This window comes from Pristis pectinata, chromosome 11 (genome assembly GCF_009764475.1).
Source record: "Pristis pectinata isolate sPriPec2 chromosome 11, sPriPec2.1.pri, whole genome shotgun sequence".
In the NCBI taxonomy this organism is placed as follows: Eukaryota; Metazoa; Chordata; class Chondrichthyes; order Rhinopristiformes; family Pristidae; genus Pristis; species Pristis pectinata.
Genome location: NC_067415.1, coordinates 3,891,501 through 3,912,948, shown reverse-complemented (window position 1 = coordinate 3,912,948; position 21,448 = coordinate 3,891,501). Strand labels below are relative to the sequence as shown.

Here is a 21,448-nt window from a genome sequence, read left to right as displayed (position 1 = left end):
AGAATGACCCGGGTAGGTGGGGTCTTCGATTATGCTGGCTGCTTCACCAAGACAGGGGAGATGGTCACTCAGCTCCAGAGAGTGCAGGCAAGGGGAAATGGGTGATTGCCAGACAGAGCAAATAAAGAGCTGGCAGGTAGTTCAGGAGACTCCCAAGATCAACTTATTTCAGCTGGTATTCGGTTGTATTCATAGTGGAAACATTTCTGCTGGGAAGTGCAGCCAGAGTCAAGGCCATAACACCATTAATGGCTCAGCTGTACAGGAAGGGAGAAGAAGGATTAAGAGACCAACGGTTGTGGGGAAATCTATAGTTAAGGGAACAAATAATTTTTTTTCCTGTGGTTACAGAAATGGGACCAGAACTAAAGTTATCACTGGTGTCTGCAGGAAATTGAGGGGGAGAGTGAAGATGCAGAGCTCTTTGACCATTCATCAATAGCGTAGGTAGGGGAAGGGATGATGTCCTGCAGATTTAAAGGAGATAGACAAGAAATTAAGAGGCAGGATTTATAGGATAGTGACCTACAGATCACCTCCGGAGCTACATAATGCGTGGGGCTGGAGAGATATTGCAAGAGAGAGGGGTTTTGAATCCTGGAAGAGGCCAGAACCAGAGAGCATGGTCTCAGACTAAGTGTGCGCCCATTTAAGACAGGTCAGGAAGAATTTCTTCTCTCACAGGGTTGCGAAATTTTTTGAGCTTTTTGCCACATAAACCTGTGGGGGTAGAAACATTGTGTATAGCCAAGATAGAGCAGATAGATTTCTAATCAGTAAGGGGGGTCAGGGAAAGAGCACAAAAGTGGACGAGAAATGTTGGATCAGCCATCATCTATTGAATGGTGGGGCAGGCTCAAGGGGCTGAATGGTCTTCTCCTGTTCTTGTGGTTTTATGACCTCCTTCCGTGATTATGTAATTCTTTCAATTTGATACCATCCTTAATTGGTATTGGTATTGTTTTATTATTGTCACTTGTTCTGAGGTACAGTGAAAAACTTGTCTTGCATACCGATCATACAGGTCAATTCATTACACAGTGCAGTTACATTGAGTTAGTACAGAGTGCATAGATGTAGTTCAGGTAAAAACAATAACAGTACAGAGTAAAGTGTCACAGCTACAGAGAAAGTGCAGTGCAATAAGGTGCAAGGTCACAACAAGGTAGATCATGAGGTCATAGTCCATTCATTGTATAAGGGAACCGTTCAATAGTCTTATCACAGTGGGGTAGAAGCTGTCCTTAAGTCTGGTGGTACGTGCCCTCAGGCTCCTGTATCTTCTACCTGATGGAAGTGGAGAGAAGAGAGAATGTCTCAGGTGGGAGGGGTCTTTGATTATGCTGGCTGCTTTCACCAAGACAATGAGAGGTAAAGACAGAGTCCAAGGAGGGGAGGCTAGTGTCTGTGATGCACTGGGCTGTGTCCACAACTCTCTGCAGTTTCTTGTGGTCCTGGGCAGAGCAGTTGCTATACCAAGCCTTGATACATCCAGATAGGATGCTTCCTCTGGTGCTTCGGTAAAAGTTGGTGAGAGTCAAAGGGGACAAACCAAATTTCTTCAGCCTCCTGAGGAAGTAGAGGCGCTGGTGAGCTTTCTTGGCTGTGGCATCTATGTGACTTGAGCAGGACAGGCTGTTGGTGATGTTCACTCCCAGGAACTTGAAACTGTCAACCCTCTTGACCTCAGCACCATTGATGTAGACAGGTGCATGTACACTGCCCCCTCTCCTGAAGTTATAACTCTTCAGTTATAACTGTATTGTTATTTTTCTATAAAATGACCCAGTATTTTACTATCCAATGGAATATACCTTGGTTGAGAATTATGAAATCCTTTATAACGTCTGCCACTGCTTATTCACCCTTCTGGTGTCTGTTTTGACAGATGTCGCTTGAGTGGCGGAGTTCTTCCAGCATTTCATTTTTTGTTTCAGATTCTGGCATCTGTAGCTTTATTTGTTTTCCATTACCTCTTAATCTATTTTCCAGGTCTATTTTAGCTAATTTTGCATTGGTATTTTTGCATTTCCCTTTATGTAAGTTTAAGATACTAGTTTTAGACCTAAGTTTATTAGTTAACATGAAATTTGTCATGTTATGATCACTCTTCCCCAGAGGGTCCTGTATTATGATATCATTAATTTATCCTTATCAATAAACATGATCTGATCTAAGGTAGTCTGTTCCCTGCTTGGTTCCACAACTATTGTTCTAAGAAACTGTCCCAGATGGTCTCTATGAACTCCATCCTCATGGACGATGATTAAGCTGCTCGCAATTGTTTCAGTAACTTTCTTACAACCGCTTATTATTTCTTGATTTATACTCTCCTATAGTTTAGCCAGGACATGGAGGCTTATAAATTATAAACTTCTTTCCCTTATAAATTTCTTCTTTCTGCCCAAATGAATTCTACATCTTGATCTCCAGAGGTAACTTGTGTGCAGTTCTGGTTGCCCAGCTATAGGAAGGATGTCATTAAGCTAGAAAGGGTGCAGCAAAGATTCCCAACGGTTTTACCAGGACTGGAGGGCTTGAGTTATAAGGCTGGATAGGCTGGGACTGTTTTCCCTGGAGTGTAGGAAGCTAAGAGGTGACATGATAAAGGTATATAAAATCATGTGGGGTGTAGATAAAGTGGATGGTCACAGTCTTTTGCCCAGGGTAGGGGAGTCTAAAACTAAAGGACGTAGGCATAAGGTGAGAGGGGAAAGATTTAAAGGGGAATCAGAATCAGATTTATTATCACTGACTTACATGTCGTGAAATTTGTTGTTTTGCGGCAGCAGTACAGTGCAAAGATATAAAATTACTATAAATTACAAAAATAGATAAATAGTGCAAAAAAAAAGTAATAATGAGGGTTTCATGGACCATTCAGAAATCTGATGTTGGAGGAGAACAAGCTGTTCCTGAAGGGCCAGTTTTTTCACGCAGAGTATATGGAACAAGCTCCAGAGGAAGTGGGTACAATTACAACATTTAGAAGACATTTAGACAGGTACATGAATAGGAAAGGCTTAGAGGGATATGGGCCAAATTAGGCAAATGAGACTAGCTCAGGTAGACATCTTGGTCAAGCGGACTTGGACGAGTTGGGCAAAAGGGCCTGTTTCCGTACTGTATTACTCTATGACTCTAAAGATACTTTCTCACCACTGAACTACGCCTTTATCAGCAGAGCTACAACTCTACATCTTCCTTGATGCCTTCCAGAATGTCAGGTATCCTGGAATATTCAGTTTCCAGCCTTGGTCACCTTGAAACTCTATTGCTGTATTTACTATCAGATCAAAACCACATTCTCTCAGTTCATCTGGCTTAGAGTCTTATAAAGGTACAGCAAGGAAACAGGCCCTTCGGCCCACCGAGTCCGTGCTGACTACCACCCATCCATTTACTCTAATCCTACATTAACCCCACTTTTTATTTTCCCCATTTTCCCCTCGACTCCCCCCAAATCCTCCCATTCAACCACACACTAGGAACAATTTACAGTGGCCAATTAGCCTACCATCTCACACATCTTTGGGAAAAGTGGAACACCTGGGGGAAACCCACACGATCACAGGGAGAACATACAATCACACAGACAGCACCAGAGGTCAAGATTGAACCCAGATCTCTCTTGCGCTGAGAGAAAGCAGCTCTGCTAGCTGTTGTATGGATTCAGATAAAGGGCTTTAATTTTGTTTTTTTATACTATTCTTCCCAACTCTGACTTTTGAACGTTTAACTTTATATGGACTGTCCCATCCTGACACACCCTGGTTATCATTACCCATTTTGTTACCCTGCACTATAGCCTCTAACAGACTCTAACAGATATTTTGTGTTTACATGTTAAGTGCTAGGACTATTGGGATGGTCCTTTTTAAGACTGTTAGTTTAGGGCAGATGACATTCCTTCCACACCTCAATCTTGTCAGTCTTTGGGTTAGAGAATTATAAAGATTTCACAGTTTCAAGTAGAGAAATATTGCCAGATCTTTGTTGTAAATAGTAGATTTCCTCATCAGGAGAAATCAACAAAGCTTACAATATAGGATATCACTTTTTCGTTCATAACCTTGTAGCAAACACAACATCAGGAACTCTTTCAAGTACTTCTTAACTATTGTAGAGTGTTTCCACTTCCATCACCCTTTCAGGGAGAGAGTCTCAGATCCCTAGTTTCTTAATTTTTCCTCATGAATTTCTCCAACCCTGACAACATTGCCTTGGTACCCTGTCACATTATCACTTGTTCCTGTATTGACCAGACCTGTATGAATTTCTCTCACTGTACCCTAACATAATCTTTATACATTTTCAGCATGACCTTCCTGCCTTTATTTTCTATGGCTCAGCCAATTAAGACAACTTTGCTGTATACCCTTTTTAGCTAACATATCTACTTGCATGATTACTATCAGGAAGCAGTGAATGTTCGATATCTTATCATTCTTGTGTTCCCTTGACTTATCTGTGCCACAGCCAACGATACTACCTTCAGCAGGAAAGAGAAAGGAATGAGGGTGGGGAAAAATATCCCCTCATGTTTCATTTTATTGAAATTTATTCTTTTTGCAGCATTAGGAAGAATAATGTGATAAGTAGTTTTTAAAGCAAGGTTCATTTTGAACATTGCACTGCATTCTACTTATAGCCAGCTAACAGATGTTGGCTGAAGCCCAACCACAACCGATTTAGATTCGTACTCCTGAAATAGAAAGAATATTCCAGTAGTGACATTAAGAAGTGAGGACTCGTGTAGAATTTGAGGAAAGCAGACCACCAGGGTTCTGAACAGGTAAATCCCCACTGCATTTCAGCTGCTTTTGTATCTAGCAATACGCAAATCTTGTTTAAGGAATTGGTATGACTTTTGTTTTACACAGTTTATTTGTCATTCTTCTGAAATCACTATTTAAGCTTATCTATCTCAGGGAATGTTATTTTAGTGAATTCCTAACTAAGGCTGTGCACTTCCAGAAGCCTGTCATGGGGTCATGACATCCTAAAGCACACTGCAGCCAGCCGAGTGCTTTTAAAGAATAATGTAGGAAATTTGGCAGCCAATTTGTACACGAGTTCTTGCATACAGTAGTGATAATATTCAGATGATGGTTGAAGGATATATTCAAAGTAGTGCTGATTTTTATGTCCACATGGGAGACAGGATAGGACTTTAGTTTAACCTATTTTCCAACAGTTGGCACCTCCTTTGTACAGCATATCCTCAGTGCTGCATTGGAGCACTTGCCTAGATTTTATGCTCTGCGGTGGGATTTGGAACACACAACCCTTTGACTTAGAGGTGTGTGTGCTAGCAGCAGAGCTGTGGCCAACATCATTGTACACAATTGAATTTGAAAGCAAAATGTTTAGCATTTGTTTGGTAGGTTCTTGCCAGTGGTTTTAAAGAAGATATCAGTAGACACCAAAGGCTGGATCTGACAGACAACAAATTTTAATAGGTGGTTGACCAATCATTTTCCCTTTGTTTGATAAAAGTGCTGAGTGTTGGCAGAGTGTTCAGCTGATAACAACCTGATCTTGCCCCACTGTCACTCCTGCATATAGACATCTTTCAACAGGGATGTCTGCAGAGCAATCGAGCAGGTGGAAATTCCTGCTTATGTTTTGTTTTACTCGCAGGACATGAGTAAAGCTGCCATTTATTTTCTGCAGATGATGGCAGACTGTCTTTTAATGGTGGTGATAGTCCTCCCAATGTTATTGTTTAGTGGAGGTTTCTTGAATATTGACAGTGAGATACACGTCCAAGACAAGCGGTATGGGTGCCTTGGGGGTGATGATGTTACCCCTTTGAGATAAGTAGGAGAGGACATGGCTTTAGGGTGAAAGGGGAAAGGTTTGGGGGAACATTAAGGGAACTTCATCACTCAGAGAGTGGTAGGAGTGTGGAACGAGCTGCCATCTGACGTGGTAAATTTGGGCTCACTCTGAAGTTTTAAGAATAAATTGGATAGGTACATGGATGGAGAGGTCTGGAGGGGTATGGACGAGTGCAGGTCAATGGGACTAGCGGAATAAAGTTTCGGCACAGACTAGAAGGGCTGAATGGCCTGTTTTCTGTGCTGTATGTTCTATGGTTCTATCTTCCCTAGACACCGCTGCAAATGGATTTCTTACAGAGGAAGAAGCTGCTATTGATGTCAACTTAGTTTCCTGCTGTAGTGTATTGTGGCACAGCTGCATGTTTTTACAACTGAAATGATGTGCTGGGAGTGTTTAGCAGCCACCAAGTGTCAGCTATATAGTATAAAGCTGGGAAATTGATGACAAGAATGCAAGAAAATAAGAGAAAGTCAAGGCCATTCTGTCCCTCAAGCCTGCCCTGCCGTTCAATATGATCATGGCTGATCTAGACGGGCCTCCCATCTCTTCTGTGCCAGTTCCCAAATAACCCTCAATTCCTCAATCCTTCAAATATTACCTAGCTCCACCTTAAGTATATCTCTATGACCTGCCTCCACCAACCCTGGGGCGTAGAGAATTCTGGAGATTCACTACCCTCTGAGAGAAGAAATTTTCAATTTTAAATGACTAGCCCCTTATTTTTAGTTATGTCCCCTGGTTTGTGACCCTCCCACTGGTGGAACATCTCAACATCCTAAGTCAAGTGCCCTTAGGGGTCTTGAATGCTTGGATAAGGTCACCCTTAATTCTTCTAGACTCCAAGGAACACAAACCAAAAGCATCTAGTCTCTCTTGACAGAACAATCCTCTCATCCGAAGAATTAGCCTGATGAAGTTCCTTTGGCCTGCCTCCCATGCTACCATATCCCTTTTTTTAGGTAAGAGAACAAACTGTGCGCAGTACTCCAGGTTGCAGCCTCACCAACCCCTCTACAACTGTCACTAACCCAACAAAACCTCCCTATTCTTAAACTCCAATCACTTTTGCAATAAAGACCAGATGGGATTTAGAAGGAAAACTAATAAAACCGTGGATGCCGGAATCTGAAATGTAAACAGAAAATGTGGGAAGATCTCAGCCAGTTAAGCAGCAAGATAAAAACACGATGATGCTGGAGGAACTCAGCAAGCCAGGCAGCATCCTTGTAGAAAAGCAAGCAGTCAAAGTTTCGGTTCAGGACCCTTCTTCAGGACTGAAGATAGGAAAAGGGGAAGCCCAATATATGGGGGGGGGGGGGGGGGGGTGGGGAGAAGCAGAGCAGTGGTAGGTGGATAAAAGAGGGGAGGTGTGGTGGGCACAGGGTGGTGATAGGTAGATGCAGGAAAGATAGGGTGATGGGCAGGTGTGGGGGAGGAGGGGAGAGCAGATCCACCGGGGGATGGGTCACAGGTAAGGAGAGAGAGAGAAAAAGGGCAGAGAAAATGAAGCTAGGAAAGGGAAGAAGAGAAGAAGCATGGTTGGGGGGGGGGGGGGGGGTTTGTGGGGAAGGGGGGTGGGAATAACCTAAAGTGGGAGAATTCAATATTCATGCCATTAGGCTGCAGGATTCCAAGACGGAAAATGAGGGGCTGTTCCTCCAGTTTGCGCTTGGAATTCTCCTGGCAGTGGAGGAGGCCGAGGACTGACATATCAGTGACAGTGTGGGAGGGGGAGTTGAAGTGACCGGCAACGGGGAGATGCAGATCGCGGTTACGGACGGAGCGCAGGTGATCCGCAAAACGGACACCTAGTCTGCGTTTGGTCTCACCGATGTAGAGGAGGCCACACTTGGAGCACCGAATGCAGTAGATGATATTAAGGGACGTGCTGGTGAATCTCTGTTTCACCTAAAAGGATTGTTTGGGTCCCTGGATAAAGGTGATAGACGTGGTGTAGGGGCAGGTGTTGCACCCATGGCGGGGACAGTGGAAAGTTCCCAGGGTGGGAGCAGGATGGGTGGGGGGGGGGATGCGGAAGGGGGGAGTGAACTAGGGAATCGCAGAGAGAGTGGTCCCTGCGAAAGGTAGAAAGGGGTAGGGAGGGGAAGATATACTTGGTGGTGGGGTCCCGTTGGAGATGGCAGAAGTGGTGGAGAATGATGTGTTGGAAACGTAGGCTGGTGGGATGAAATGTGAGGACAAAAGGGGACCCTATCCCTGTTGGGTCTGGGAGGGGTTGGAAGTGGCAGAGATGCGGCTGTGAGCTCGCTCAACCACAGTCGGGGGGAAGCCCCAGTTAGAAAAGAAGTTGGACATCTCGGATGTCCTGGAGTGGAAAGCCTCATCAAGGGAGCAGATGCGGCAAAGGTGGAGAAATTGAGAAAAAGGGATAGGATCCTTGCAAGAGGCAGGGTGGGAGGAGCTGTAAACGAGGTAGCTGTGGGCATCAGTGGGTTTGTAGAAGATGTCGGTGGATAAGGAATCTCCTGAGCTGGAGATGGAAAGATCGAGGAAGGAGAGAGAGGTGTCAGAGATAGTCCAAGTGAATTGGACAGCAGGGTGAAAATTAGTGGTGAAATTAGTTCCTCCAGCATCATCGTGTTTTCCAACTAGATTCCAGCATCTGCAGTCCTTTGTTTCCCAAGCAGCAAGATAAACCAGTTAATGTTTTGAGACGGGGTTTTCCTCAGGGACCTTTCCACAGATTCTTCCAATGTTTATAAGACATTTGGACAGGTACTTGGATATGAAGGGAGTAGAAGGATACAGGCCTAATGCAGTCAAATGAGATTCGTGTAGATGGGCATCACGGTTGGCATGGATGAGATGGGTCAAATGGCCTCTTTCTGTGCTGTAAGACTCCATGATTTTCTATGATTTTATGATCAATGAACCACATGGGTTTTATTAGAACTTGACAACTTGTTTGAGACATTCTGGCCAGATTTATTGACCACCATTCTGTATCTTTATTTGTGTGGAGGTCAAATATAAAAACCACTTCATTCCCTTACCCAGATTCTTCTTGTTGATATTTTCAGACAAGTTGCAGAATTAATATTGTCATTATGGTTGTTTCTTCAGTGGAAATGAAGCACTTTACAATGTTCTGAATGATGTGATTCTATATAAAGAAACTTCCTAAGTTTCTACTTATTATCTTTTACTGAAGGTAGCTCAATATTGAGGCTGATTTAACTAATGGTGAAAACTGAAGGCTGCAAACATCTGAAAAGAGAAGAAGCATCTGTGAAGGGAGAACCACAGCAGAACCAACTTTTCAGATAAAAGATCGTAGACTTGAAATGTTATCTCTGTTGCTGTCTCCATAGAAACATTTAATCTGAGGGAGGAACTCAGAAGGTTGAGCAGCATGAGTGGGAGGAAAGGAGCTGACATCGTTTTGGATTGGAACCTGATCCTAAATCCTGATGCAGTGTTTTGACCCAAAATGTCAAAAAATCCTTTCCACCCCCCCCCCCAATGATGCTGCTCAACCTGCTGAGTTCCTCCAGCAGATTGTTTGTTGATCCAGATCCTGCAATCTCTTCTTTCTCTATTTCTAACATTTTCTGTTTTGATTTCAGATAAGATAAAATAAGATAAGAATTCTTTAGTCACATGTACATCGAAATACAAATGCACCTTTTTGCATAGAGTGTTCTGGGGCAGCTCGCAAGTGTCGCCACGCTTCCGGCGCCATCATAGCACGCCCACAACTTCCTAACCCGTACGTCTTTGGAATGTGGGAAGAAACCGGAGCATCCGGAAGAAACCCACGCATAGATGGGGAGAACGTACAAGCTCCTTGCAGACAGTGGCCGGAATTGAACCCGGGTCGCTGGCACTGTGATAGTGTTACGCTAACCGCTACACTATCGTGCCTGCCCCTGATGTCTTAGATGTCCTGTATCCACAAAATCTTGGTTTAGTATTGATGAAAGTGTGGTGGGAAAAAAATAACGCAAGAAGTAGGAGTCATTGAAAGGCAATGTTGTAGAATTCTTTGAATGATTCTGTAGACTGAACAACCACATTTACTGAATGAGGTAAGATTTTTTATAATGAGCCTTAAAATTAGAGCCAGGTCTTTCAAGTGCAAAGTTAGGAAGCACTTATAGATAGAGACCGGTGATAAAGATTTGGAAATCTTTATAAAATCAATAGTGTATTGTTCATTAATTTTAAATTTGAGTTTGATAAACAAAAGCACTAAAGAATACAGGTCCTCCCCAGGTTATGAATGCCTTGACTTAGATACAGCCCATACATACGAACGAGCATTTGGGAGACCAGTGGGATGGATTTGCTGGCTGCTGCATGGCTGCAGGCATCTTCTGCCATGTAGGAACTTGGTTCACGGCAATATCTGTATGGTTGAGTTAAACAGCCTGGTATAACTACACATTGCCCGTGGTTGACCCACATTTTTGTTTAAGTATATTGTCAGGCAGCTGCATTTCCAACTTGCAAACTGTTCTGGGTTATGAACAGTTCTCAGGAAGGGTACCCTGTCGTAACCTGGGGAGAACCTATACGGGGAAAAGATGGATAGATGCACATTAGGACACTGATCAGCCATGATCTCAATCAGTGCCAGCACAGGCTTGAGGATGCACGACCTCCTATCCTGTGTCTTGCTGTGGATTTTATTTTATTATTTATTAGGTCACAGGATGTAGACGTCACCATCAAGTTAGGCTTTTGTGGTTTATCCTTCAGTGCTTCTTGAAAGCAGTTTTCTAGATTGTATCAAAGGGCAGTTAAAAGTCAACCACATCATATAAACTGATCACGCAACTTACTGTCCAAGCAAAATCGTGCCATTTTTTCCACTGTATGCCGTTTTAATGTCAGATTGAGAATCTCTTCCAGGTTCTGCTCCCTTACCACTATGGAGTCTCCACAGATAGCTTCGCTGTCTTGGGGTCGGATGAAGGTCCAGGACTGTCCCACCACTTACAAGGACTGCAAGGTCTGGCCAGGAGGAAGTCGGCCCTGGGACTGGAGAGAGACGGGTACTGATGTGAGTTAGAGCGGGTGCAGCTTGAAAGAGGAAGGAATTAAAAAAGCACAGTGGGTCACCCTCTTGTACTGTGAATCAATAGAGAGAGAGAGTCATACAGAATGGAAGCAGGCCCTTCTGTCCAATTCGTCCATGCCGAAAAAGATGCCCATCTAAAATAATACCAGTTGCCCACGTTTGACCCCTATCCCTCTAAACCTTTCCTATTCATATACCTGTCCAAGTATCTTTTAAATGTTTTTTACCTGCCTCAACCACTTCCTCTGGCAGCTCATTCCATAATCCAGCAGTGAAAATGAGATGAAATTGATTAGAATGTACAGCACAGACGTAACCATTTATCCACAGGGTCAAGGCTGGAGTATATGCACCATATACAAGCCTCCTTCCACTCTACTTCATCTAACAGTGTCAGCATCTTCTTCATGAAAATATCCAGTTTCCCCTTAACTACATCATCTATCCTTCCTGGCCGCACATCATCCCTGCTGAAGTATGTTACAGACTTTTTATTCATCTATTTTTGAGAAGCGATTATTTCCAGTCAATTTTATTCAAGTCTTGAACATTAAAACAAACTCCACTTAGGCTTAAGAACACAAACCACAGGCTACAAGTGTTTGACTATTTGTATTGATGAATCTGGTAGGTTCCTGTGGAACATAGACACCAGCATTGGAGCTACATGAGGTATGGGCATCAGCATTCATTGCACATCCCTAACAGTCCTTGAACCAATCCTTCATTCCCACCAACATCACCAGCACCAACACAACTTTACCACTAGAAAAACATGAAAAGCAGGTGCTTGGGAACACCATTAACTGCAGGTTCCTTTCCTAGTCACACACTGTCCTAACTATCGTACAAGATGCTGAACAGGTTAGGGCTTTTTTCACTGGAGCGTAGAATGAGAGGTGATCTTACAGAGGTGTATAAAATCTTGAGGGGCATAGATAAGGTGAATGTGCACAGTCTTTTTCCCATGGTTGGGGAACCAAGAACTAGAGGGCATAGGTTTAAGGTGAGAGGGGACAGATTTAATAGTAACCTGAGAGGCAACTTTTTCACCCAGAGGGTGGTCATTATATGGAATGAGCCGCCGAAGGAAGTGGTTGAGGCAGGTTCCTCGACAATGTTTAAAAGCCATTTTGATAGGTACATGGATAGAAAAGGTGGGCCAAACACGGGCAAACAGGGCTAGCTTAGATGGGAATCTTGGTCAGCATGGTCCAGTTGGGCCAAAGGGTCTGTTTCTGTGCTGCATGACTCTATAACAAGGGAGTGCTGTGACCACTTGGACAGCAGCAGATCGAGAAGGTGGCTCATCACCACGGGCTAGGCAATAATGGATTTTAAAAAAACTGCTGCAATTGATGCTATTGGTTGCAAATTCCATCTTCTCACCACCCTCAGATAATGGGTTTTGTCCTAAATTCACTATTGGTTTGTTGGTAATTGGTTTATTGCTGTTACATTTAAAGAGATACAGTGAAAAACCTTGTTTAGCATTCCGTCCAAACAGATCATTCCAAAAATACATGCATCAAGGTAGTACAAAAGGAAAAGCAATAACAGAACGTATAGTGTTACAGTTACAGAGATAGTGTAGAGCAGGTAGACAAATAAGGTGCAAGGGCCATGATAGATCAAGAGTTCATCTTTATCGTACAGGAGGTCCATTCAATAGTCTTATAACAGTGGGATAGAAACTGTCCTTGAACCTGGTGGTAAGTGTTCTCAAGCTGTTGCATCTTCTGCCCGATGGAAGAGGGGAGAAGAGAGAATAACTGTAGTAGGAGGGTTCCTTCATTTGTTGGCTGTTTTCCCAAGGCAGCAGGAAGTGTAGACAGAGTCAGTGGAGGGGAGGCTGGTTTTCGTGATGATCTGGGCTGCATTTACAACTCTCTGCAATTTTCTGATGGAAGGCCATTAACCTGAAACATTAACTCTGTTTCTCCTTCCTCAGCTATTGCCTGACCAGCTAGGCATTTCCAGTATATATCCTGCACATAACACTAGCAACACCCAGTTTCAAAACCACGACTTGAAATGCTTCAGTGAGGCCTTTCACTTTCACCTGAGGGAGCAGATATAGCTTCAATTTAGCAATGTAACATTTTCTCACTGAACTGCAGTGTAGGCCCAGTCTTTGTGTTCAGTTCTCCAGAAAGGTCCTGAACCTTCTGTCAGGATTGCTTTCCAATGAGCCACAGCTGACAAGTGAAAGCAAAAAGAAAAGTTTTGATAAGTGCCTTATTGGCTGTTCTCTCTCCCATTTAGCACCACCCTGGAGTCCAGGCAGCTGACCTGGAGGAAATCATTAACAAAGGGATTCAGACGCTAGTTATTGGCTGTGGAATGAGCGAGGCTTTGCAGGTTAGTGTTTTGTTGAAAAGGTTGACTGCACTTAGACTGTTTCTGTTCAATCAAATGAGGACATTGGAGGTGCTCTGTAGAGCAATGGTAATGACTGCAGCTCAGGGCACTGAGGAACAGCTTAATTAGGTGTAGAAAATAAGGATGTCCTGGAGTCAGGAAGGTGTGGCAGAAGATCCTGGATGTCGGTACAAGGGAGGGGTGTGGGTGAATGAGGTACACTGTGACCTGGGCAGAGATATGGAGAGAGGGACAGCAGCTGACCAATGTTAATACACAGCAATGTATTTACCCAAAAGGTGGTGGGCGGTAACAAACTGTTCCTGGAGTGGTGTACGAAGATGAACTTTCAGCAGGCACTTGAATATAACAACACAACTACCATTTATATAGCACCTTCAATGATCAGAATCACATTTATTATCACTGACATATGACATGAAATGTGTTTTGCGGCAGCAGTACAGTGCAAAAGCATAAAAATCTATAACTTACAAAAATAAATAAGTAGTGCAAACAAAAAGGAATAATGAGATAATGTTCATGGGTTCATGGATCGTTAAGAAATCAATGATGTCAAAAATATATCTTCTCAACAGTGATTCTAGTGGTTATTGGACTCGCTACCAGAGGTCTAGGCAATTGATCCAAAGACCCTGTTAAAATCTCAACCTGGCAACAGGGGAATTTAAATTTAAGTAGTTAACTAAATCTGGGATTTTAAAATAAAAAGCTTGGCTCTGTACTGGTTGAAGAATTTCTTTCAGGGAAGGAAGGAAATGCCCTGTTGTTTTCCAATCTCTACATCCTGTGAATGATAAGATATTTATTTATTAGTCACATGTACATCGAAACACACAGTGAAGTGCATTTTTTTTGCGTTACTGAGAATGTGCTGGGGGCAGCCCGCAAGTGTCGCCACGCTTCCGGCGCCAACATAGCACACCCACAGTTCCTAACCTGTACGTCCTTAGAATGTGGGAGGAAACCGGAGCACCCGGAGGAAACCCACGCAGACACGGAGAGAATGTACAAACTCCTTACAGACAGCGGCTGGAATTGAACTCAGATCTCTGGCACTGTAATCGTGTTATGCTAATTGCTACACTACCATGTTTTGGAAATTAAGTCAGATGACCAAACGCTTAGTTATAATAGTGCATTATAAGAGGTGTCTCAAAGTTGTTATTGCTAATTTGGTTTGCCAGTTTACATCATTTAACATTAGAACATAGAACAGTATAGCACAGGAACAGGCCCTTCAACCACGATGTTTTCCAAACTAATTAAGCTAATGATGCCTAATTACTCTAATCCTGTCTGCCTGCACATGGTCCATCTACCTGTATCCTCTGCATATGCCTATCTAAGAGTCTCTTAAGTGCCTCTACCATATCTGCCTCCACCCCACCCCTGGAAATGCATTCCAGGCACCCATCACTCTCTGTGTAAAAGAACTTGCCCCGCACATCTCCTTTGAACTCTGCATTTCACCTTAAATGCATGCCCTCTAGTATTAGACATTTTGACCCTGGTTAAAAGATACCGGCTGTCTACTCTGTCTATGCCTCTCATAATTTTATAAACTTCTATCCAGTCTATCCAGTCTCCCCCAGTCTCTGAGAAAACAGCCCAAGTTTGTCCAACCTCTCCTTATAGCTCATACCCTCTAAACCAGGCAGCATCCTGGTGAACCTCTTCTGCACCCTCTCCAAAGCCTCCACATCCTTCCTGTAATGGGGGCAATCAGCATTGAATGCAATACTCCAGATAAAGCATTGTTTAGTCAAGTTGGGATTATACAGTAGAAGATACAGTGAAGTCCGGAATATAGTTATCAGTCAAACTGAACTTCCTTAGTTGTAATAAGTTCCAGCTCTGGGAGTGAAGTTTGAGTGAAAATGTGGCATCTCATCAGTGAAGGGAATTGCAAGTTCACAGCTCCATCACATGGTGGCAGCATTAGCCACCCACCATCAGTTCAGTGTTGGTTCTGCTTCAGAGCTGAAGTGTTGGGGTTTTCCTCTCATCGACCCACTTGTTCCTGTGTTAACATTTTAAATTAAATCTCTTTGACCCTGTGTTAAATTCCTAATCTGTTACATAATGAAAGCAGAAGGCAGACTCATGGTAACCAAAAGTGAACCCTCTACAAGATGTGATTTAATCAAGAAGACCTTGACACCATGTCATCAAGCACAGATCTTAATGGCCAACCCATGAGCAAAGAGTTCTCCATTTGCACCCTCCCCCCCCACCCTTCACCCCAAACCTTCCCCTTATAATCTCATGACCCAACAATGTTTCCCTGACTTCACCAAGTTTTAATACCCAACAAAACTGCCCACGTCACAGTTTCAAGGGATGTGTGTTCTCCTCTGTGACTTGGAACCAATTTTTATTCTTCACTCACTCAGAACCTGACTACTTGAGCATTTGCACACAGGGTACCTGGGATCTTACTGTGTGCCGATTGGCTGCTGTATTTGTTATAGTACAACAGTGACTGTGTGACATTTCATTGGCTGTAGATGCTGTAGGACATGCTGTGATTATGAAAGATGCCACAGAATGCCTTCATTTTGCAGGCAGTTGTTCAAGATGTCCCTCTCTCCTCTGGAACAATTCCCCTTCCTTTCAACATGGCCAAAACAACGTCCAACACTCGACTGGAGACACAGGAGACTACAGATGCCGGATTCTGGAACAACCTGTCCTGATGCAGGGTTGTCTAAACATAGACAATTCCCTTCCCTCCCACAGATGCTGCTTGACCCACTGAGTTCCTCCAGCAGATTGTTGCTCCCTAACTCTCGACTGCTCTGTCCTTACAAACAACGGGCCCATCATAAGCTTTCCTTTCCTTTGGAGGCTTCAAGTGTCATCAACCAAAACCACCATTCTTCCTGACATTGTTTGAATCATTAAAATTACCTTAATTACGTTGCATCCTTTGTGACTGTGACCACCCTTGTGCTATACATCCTTACCCTCCTCAACTTCAGCCTTTAACATGGTTGATGTCAACATCCTCTGCCTCCATTCCAAGTCAAGTTGAGTTTATTGTCACATGCACAAGTACGTTGAGGTACAGGTACAATGAAAAACTTGCTTGCAGCAGCATCACAGGCATTTAGATTCAGACAACACACAGAACATAAATGATACATTAATTATACAAGAGAGTGAAGAGGAAGACTCTGCAAAACAAGACAATATTGCCAAAAAACACAATCAATGACACGTATTGGTAGCGCAAGAGGTGGTCCATATGTTCCAGAGACACAAGAGACGGCCGATGCTGGGATCTGGAGCAACACATAAAACACTGGAGGAACTCAGCAGGTCAGGCAGCATCTATGGAAGGAAATAGACATTCAACTTCTTGGGTGGAGACCAGTCCAGATGAAGGGTCTCGACCCGAAGAGTCAACTGTCCATTTCCCTCCATAGGTGCTGCCTGACCCGCTAAGTTCCTCCGGCGTCTTGTCCATAGTGTTCTGTTTCTGAGGTAGAATTAGGGTTGAGGTAGGATTAGGCTCCTAATGGTTGTAGGAAAGTAGCTCTTCCTGAACCTGCTGTGTGGGACTTAAGGTTTCTGTACCACCTGCCCAACCATTTTTCACCTCAGCTAGTGATGATTCTTCCTTTGACCTGTCTCATCATAACTGGAGCCATGGCTTCTTTTCACGTCCCTGCACCATTCCCCAAGGTTCTGTGCACAGTTCCGCACTCCAGCTGCTTCTCAACAACACTGTTGAGAAACACTGGGTCACCTTCCACCTATATGCTGACCACAGACAGGACCATTTTTCTCATATCCCTCACTGTCTGTGGTTACTGATTTCACGTCAGACACATAACACTGGAGGAGCCTTTCGTCCTCCAGTTAAGTAGGCTTCCATCAATCTGGCTGACACATCGAGCAAACACTAACAGCCCTCACCCTTTGAAGAGCAGCAAGAGAAAATATTTCAGAGAAACTCAGATGAGGAGGGATATGCACTGGGGGAAGGGAGAAGTGAGTCACAGATATATTGATTTCTTCAAGTGTGATATTCATTTATCCTTAGGAGCACTTTGCAGTTTTTGGGGAAGGCTCACGTCATTGACAATTAACATGCTGTGATATTTCATCATGGACCCGAAGGCAGATTCCGCATCACTCCTTCACTGAGAAAGTTTTCCATAAATATCTCTGATTCTTTCCATCCTGTGGTTCGGTTATTCACATGAGGAATCTTCCTTCCTTTCTCCATATTTTCTTTTTTATGATGGTCAGTGAGAACAAATCTTTACCTGGACAAACACATCCTTCAACTAGTTGATGGGCTTCCTGCACAATTGAAGGGGCAGTACGGAGGAAGCACTGTACTGTCAGAAGGGCAGTACTGAGGGAATGCTGTACTGTCAGAGAGGCAGTACTGAGGGAGTGCTGCACTGTCAGAGAGGCAGTACTGAGGGAGTGCTGCACTGTCAGAGGGGCAGTACTGAGGGAGTGCTGCACTGTCAGAGGGGCAGTACTGAAGGAGTGCTGCACTGTCAGAGGGACGGTACTGAGGGAGTCCTGCACTGTCAGAGGGACGGTACTGAAGGAGTGCTGCACTGTCAGGGGCGGTACTGAGGGAGTCCTGCACTGTCAGAGGGACGGTACTGAAGGAGTGCTGCACTGTCAGGGGCGGTACTGAGGGAGTGCTGCACTGTCAGAGGGACGGTACTGAGGGAGTGCTGCACTGTCAGAGGGACGGTACTGAGGGAGTCCTGCACTGTCAGAGGGACGGTACTGAGGGAGTGCTGCACTGTCAGAGGGACGGTACTGAGGGAGTGCTGCACTGTCAGAGGGACGGTACTGAGGGAGTGCTGCACTGTCAGAGGGACGGTACTGAGGGAGTGCTGCACTGTCAGAGGGACGGTACTGAGGGAGTGCTGCACTGTCAGAGGGGCGGTACTGAGGGAGTGCTGCACTGTCAGAGGGGCGGTACTGAGGGAGTGCTGCAACTGTCAGAGGGACGGTAACTGAGGGAGTGCTGCCACTGTCAAGAGGGGCGGTACTGAGGGAGTGCTGCAACTGTCAGAGGGACAGTACTGAGGGAGCATCACACTGTGGGAGGGGGAGGTACTGAGCATTACAATGTCATGGGGCAGTACTGAGGAAGTAACAACACTGTTGGTGGGCTATAGTGGAGAGAGCACTGCACTGTTAGAAATGCAGCTTTGAGGGAGCACTGCACTGTTGGGGTGGGCCACTATCTGTTGGATAAGCAGGAAAAAGATCCCACATTGGTTTTTGGAAAAGAATAGGGATGTTGTTGGAGTTGCCCTGGACAATATTTATCCTTCAACCAACAACTGCTGTTTGTGGGAATCTGGTCACACATCGCAGGAGGTACTTCATTGGCTGTGAAATGTTTTGGGATGTCTCGGATCCTTAAATTGTTTCCCTTTAAGAGGCCACGTGTACTTGTACTGTTAGAGGTCAAGCACTGGCTCCACTCCAGTGCTCTGGCCGAAGTGCTCATAGCGTGGACTCAAGTGGTGATTGCAAATGGAATATCATCACAGACAGATCTGAAGCTGTTAGTGTCAGAGAGTCATACAGCTCAGAAAACAGGCCCTTCAGCCCAACTCGTCCAGCCTAACCTGAGCCAGTCCCATTTGCCTGCGTTTGGCCCATATCCCTCTAAACCTTTCCTCTCTGTGTACCTGTCTTTTAAATGTTGTAATTGTACCCACCTCTACCACTTCCTCTTGCAGCTCGTTCCACCTACTCAATACCCTCTGTGTGAAAAAGTTTCCCCTCAGGTCCCTTTTAAATCTTTCCCCTTCCCCCATAAACCTGTGCCCTCCCCAACCCTGGGGAAAATACTGTGACCATCCAAGATTTTATATACTTATATAAGGTCACACCACACCCCCCCCCCCCCCCCAAGCCTCCTATGCTCCAAGGAAAACAGTCCTAGCCTACCTAGCCTCTCCTTATAACTCACACTGTTCTTGCCCAACATCTTGTTACAAAGGAGTTCTGCTTGACTTTTCTCCTCTTAACTGCTGATGACCCAAGTATTCATCCTTAAGAATCTGGAGGCCTGTTCTGAGCCTGGTTTTAACTATGGCTTTAAGTTAAGCAGGACAGATGACCATTGCTTTACAATGATCTAGTGCTGACAATGATGCTGGTTCCCTTTTACTGCAAGACTCAGTCCTTCCAAACAGTCTGGATATTGAAGCAGCAGTAAATTGACATTTATCCAGTTGATTGCAAAATATCTTTCATAATTAGATCTTGTTGGAAGGTCGTCTATCTTTATTTCCGTCTTCCACTAATGGAAAGCAGATCCATGGGGTAATCTGCACAAAAGATCTTCTCAGAAATAAGATTTTCCTTTCTACAGTACCTTTCAGGATATTCAAAGCATTTTATAGTAGAGCATAGAATAGTACAGCACTGGACAGGCCATTCAGCCCACAATGTTATGCTGATCTTCATGCCAGTTTATACTAAATATCCTCCTCCTGTGTATGATCCAGATCCCTCCATTCCTTTCATATTCATGTGTCTATCTAAAAGCTTCTTAAACTCCACCAAACTGCCTGCTTCCACTGCCACCCCTAGCAACCCATTCCAGGCACCTACCACTCTCTGTGTAAAAAAAATTTGCCCCTCACATCGCCTTTAAACTTCCCCCCTCTAACCTTAAAAGCATGTCCTCTGGTGTTTGGCATTTCCACCCTGAGGAAAAGATGTGGCTACTTTTGAAATGTGGTTACTATTGTAGGAAACATAGCAACCAATTTGCACACAGCAAACTCCCACAAACACCAGAGTAACAATGACCTGATGAATGTGTTTTTGGTGATGTCATTGGGGGATGCATATTGTTTGCAGGGAACAAGAGAGTAAATCGATTGGGTACTTTCTGCTTTGAGAGTGCCTGGGGTTAACATTTCATCACAAAAGATGGCACACTAATTGTGCAGCATTCCTTCATGGCTACATGAGGATTTCAACCAAGATTTTTGCGTGGTCTCTGGAGTAATGTAGAAGTACATGGATGCAAGTTTTTCTTTCTACAAGTGATATCAGTTAAGGCACTGAGGAAACAAAACAAGAGGCAGGAGGAACTCAGCGGGTCAGGCAGCAGCTATGGAGGGAAATGAACAGTCGATGTTTTGAATCAAGACCCTTCATCTGGACTCAAAACGTCCAGTTAAAGGGTCTTGACCCAAAAATAGTGACTGTTCAGTTCCCTCCACAGATGCTGCCTGACAAGGATGATCCCAGGAATGAAAGGCTTAACATATGAGGAGCGTTTGAAGTCTCTGGGCCTGTACTTGATGGAGTTCATTCCTTATGAGGGGGGATCGCATTGAAACCTACCGGGCACTGAAAGGCCTAGACAGAGTGGACGTGGAGAGGATGTTTCCATTAGCAGGAAGATCTAGGATCCGAGGGTGCAGCCTCAGAAAAAAGGGATGCCCCTTTAGAACTGAGATGAGAAGGAATTTCTTCAGGCAGAGGGTGGGAAATCTGTGGAATTTGTTGCCACAAACGGCTGTGGAGGCCAAGTCATTGGGTGAATTGAAGGTGGAGATTGATAGGTTCTCTTGATTGGTAAAGGGGTTAAGGGTTACGGGGAGAAAGTGGGAGAATGGAGCTGAAAAAAAATCAGGGATGAAAATCAGCCGTGATTGAATGGTGGAGCAGACTCGATGGGCCGAATGGCCTAATTCTGCTCCTATATGGTTATGGATGTATGGACCCGCTGAGTTCCTCCAGCACCTTGCTTGTTGCTGCACGTTCCGTGCATCTGCAGTCTCTTGTGTTTCCAAAAGCACTGAAGGCCCCTTGGTTAGACATGGCCAATGCGCTTTTATTTATAAAATAAGGAGCTAAACAACATCAATTGCACCAAGGGTAATTCTTGCTGCTGACACTCTCTCTTTGTTTACTTTCCTTCTTTCACAGGTTCCCTCCAGAACTATAGCTTACGTTAAGAACAAAGGGTGTTGATGTGAAAGTCCCTTCAAACAGAGGCAGCCGTGCGAGAATATAACTCGTTGGCCAGCAGAGGTGCCCGAGTAGGAGGGGTCTTCCATTCCACTTGCTAAGGCAGCCACACATTCAGCAGCAACTTTAAGTTCAGTTGCTTCCTTTGGTTTCAAAATGCAAAGCAAAGCCTTGCTTCTATTATGCTGT

General features: G+C 44.3%; 1 protein-coding gene across 2 annotated transcripts in view; it reads left to right on the top strand.

The window, feature by feature from the left end:
• Window positions 1-21,395, top strand: part of LOC127575723 (mth938 domain-containing protein-like) — a 32,051-nt gene extending 10,656 nt beyond the window's left edge. The window contains exons 4-6 of one of the 2 annotated variants that reach the window (XR_007957119.1): window positions 10,723-10,873; window positions 13,157-13,252; window positions 21,218-21,395. Coding sequence is in view for 1 of the 2 variants with exons in the window: in XM_052025723.1 (XP_051881683.1) it covers window positions 10,757-10,873; window positions 13,157-13,252; window positions 15,841-15,972 (345 nt within the window). In the remaining variant the exon portion in view is untranslated. Of the gene's footprint in view, window positions 1-10,722; window positions 10,874-13,156; window positions 13,253-15,840; window positions 16,141-21,217 lie in introns of those variants that run through there. The other variant, XM_052025723.1, reaches the window with a different exon arrangement.
• The last annotated feature ends 53 nt before the right edge of the window (window positions 21,396-21,448 follow it).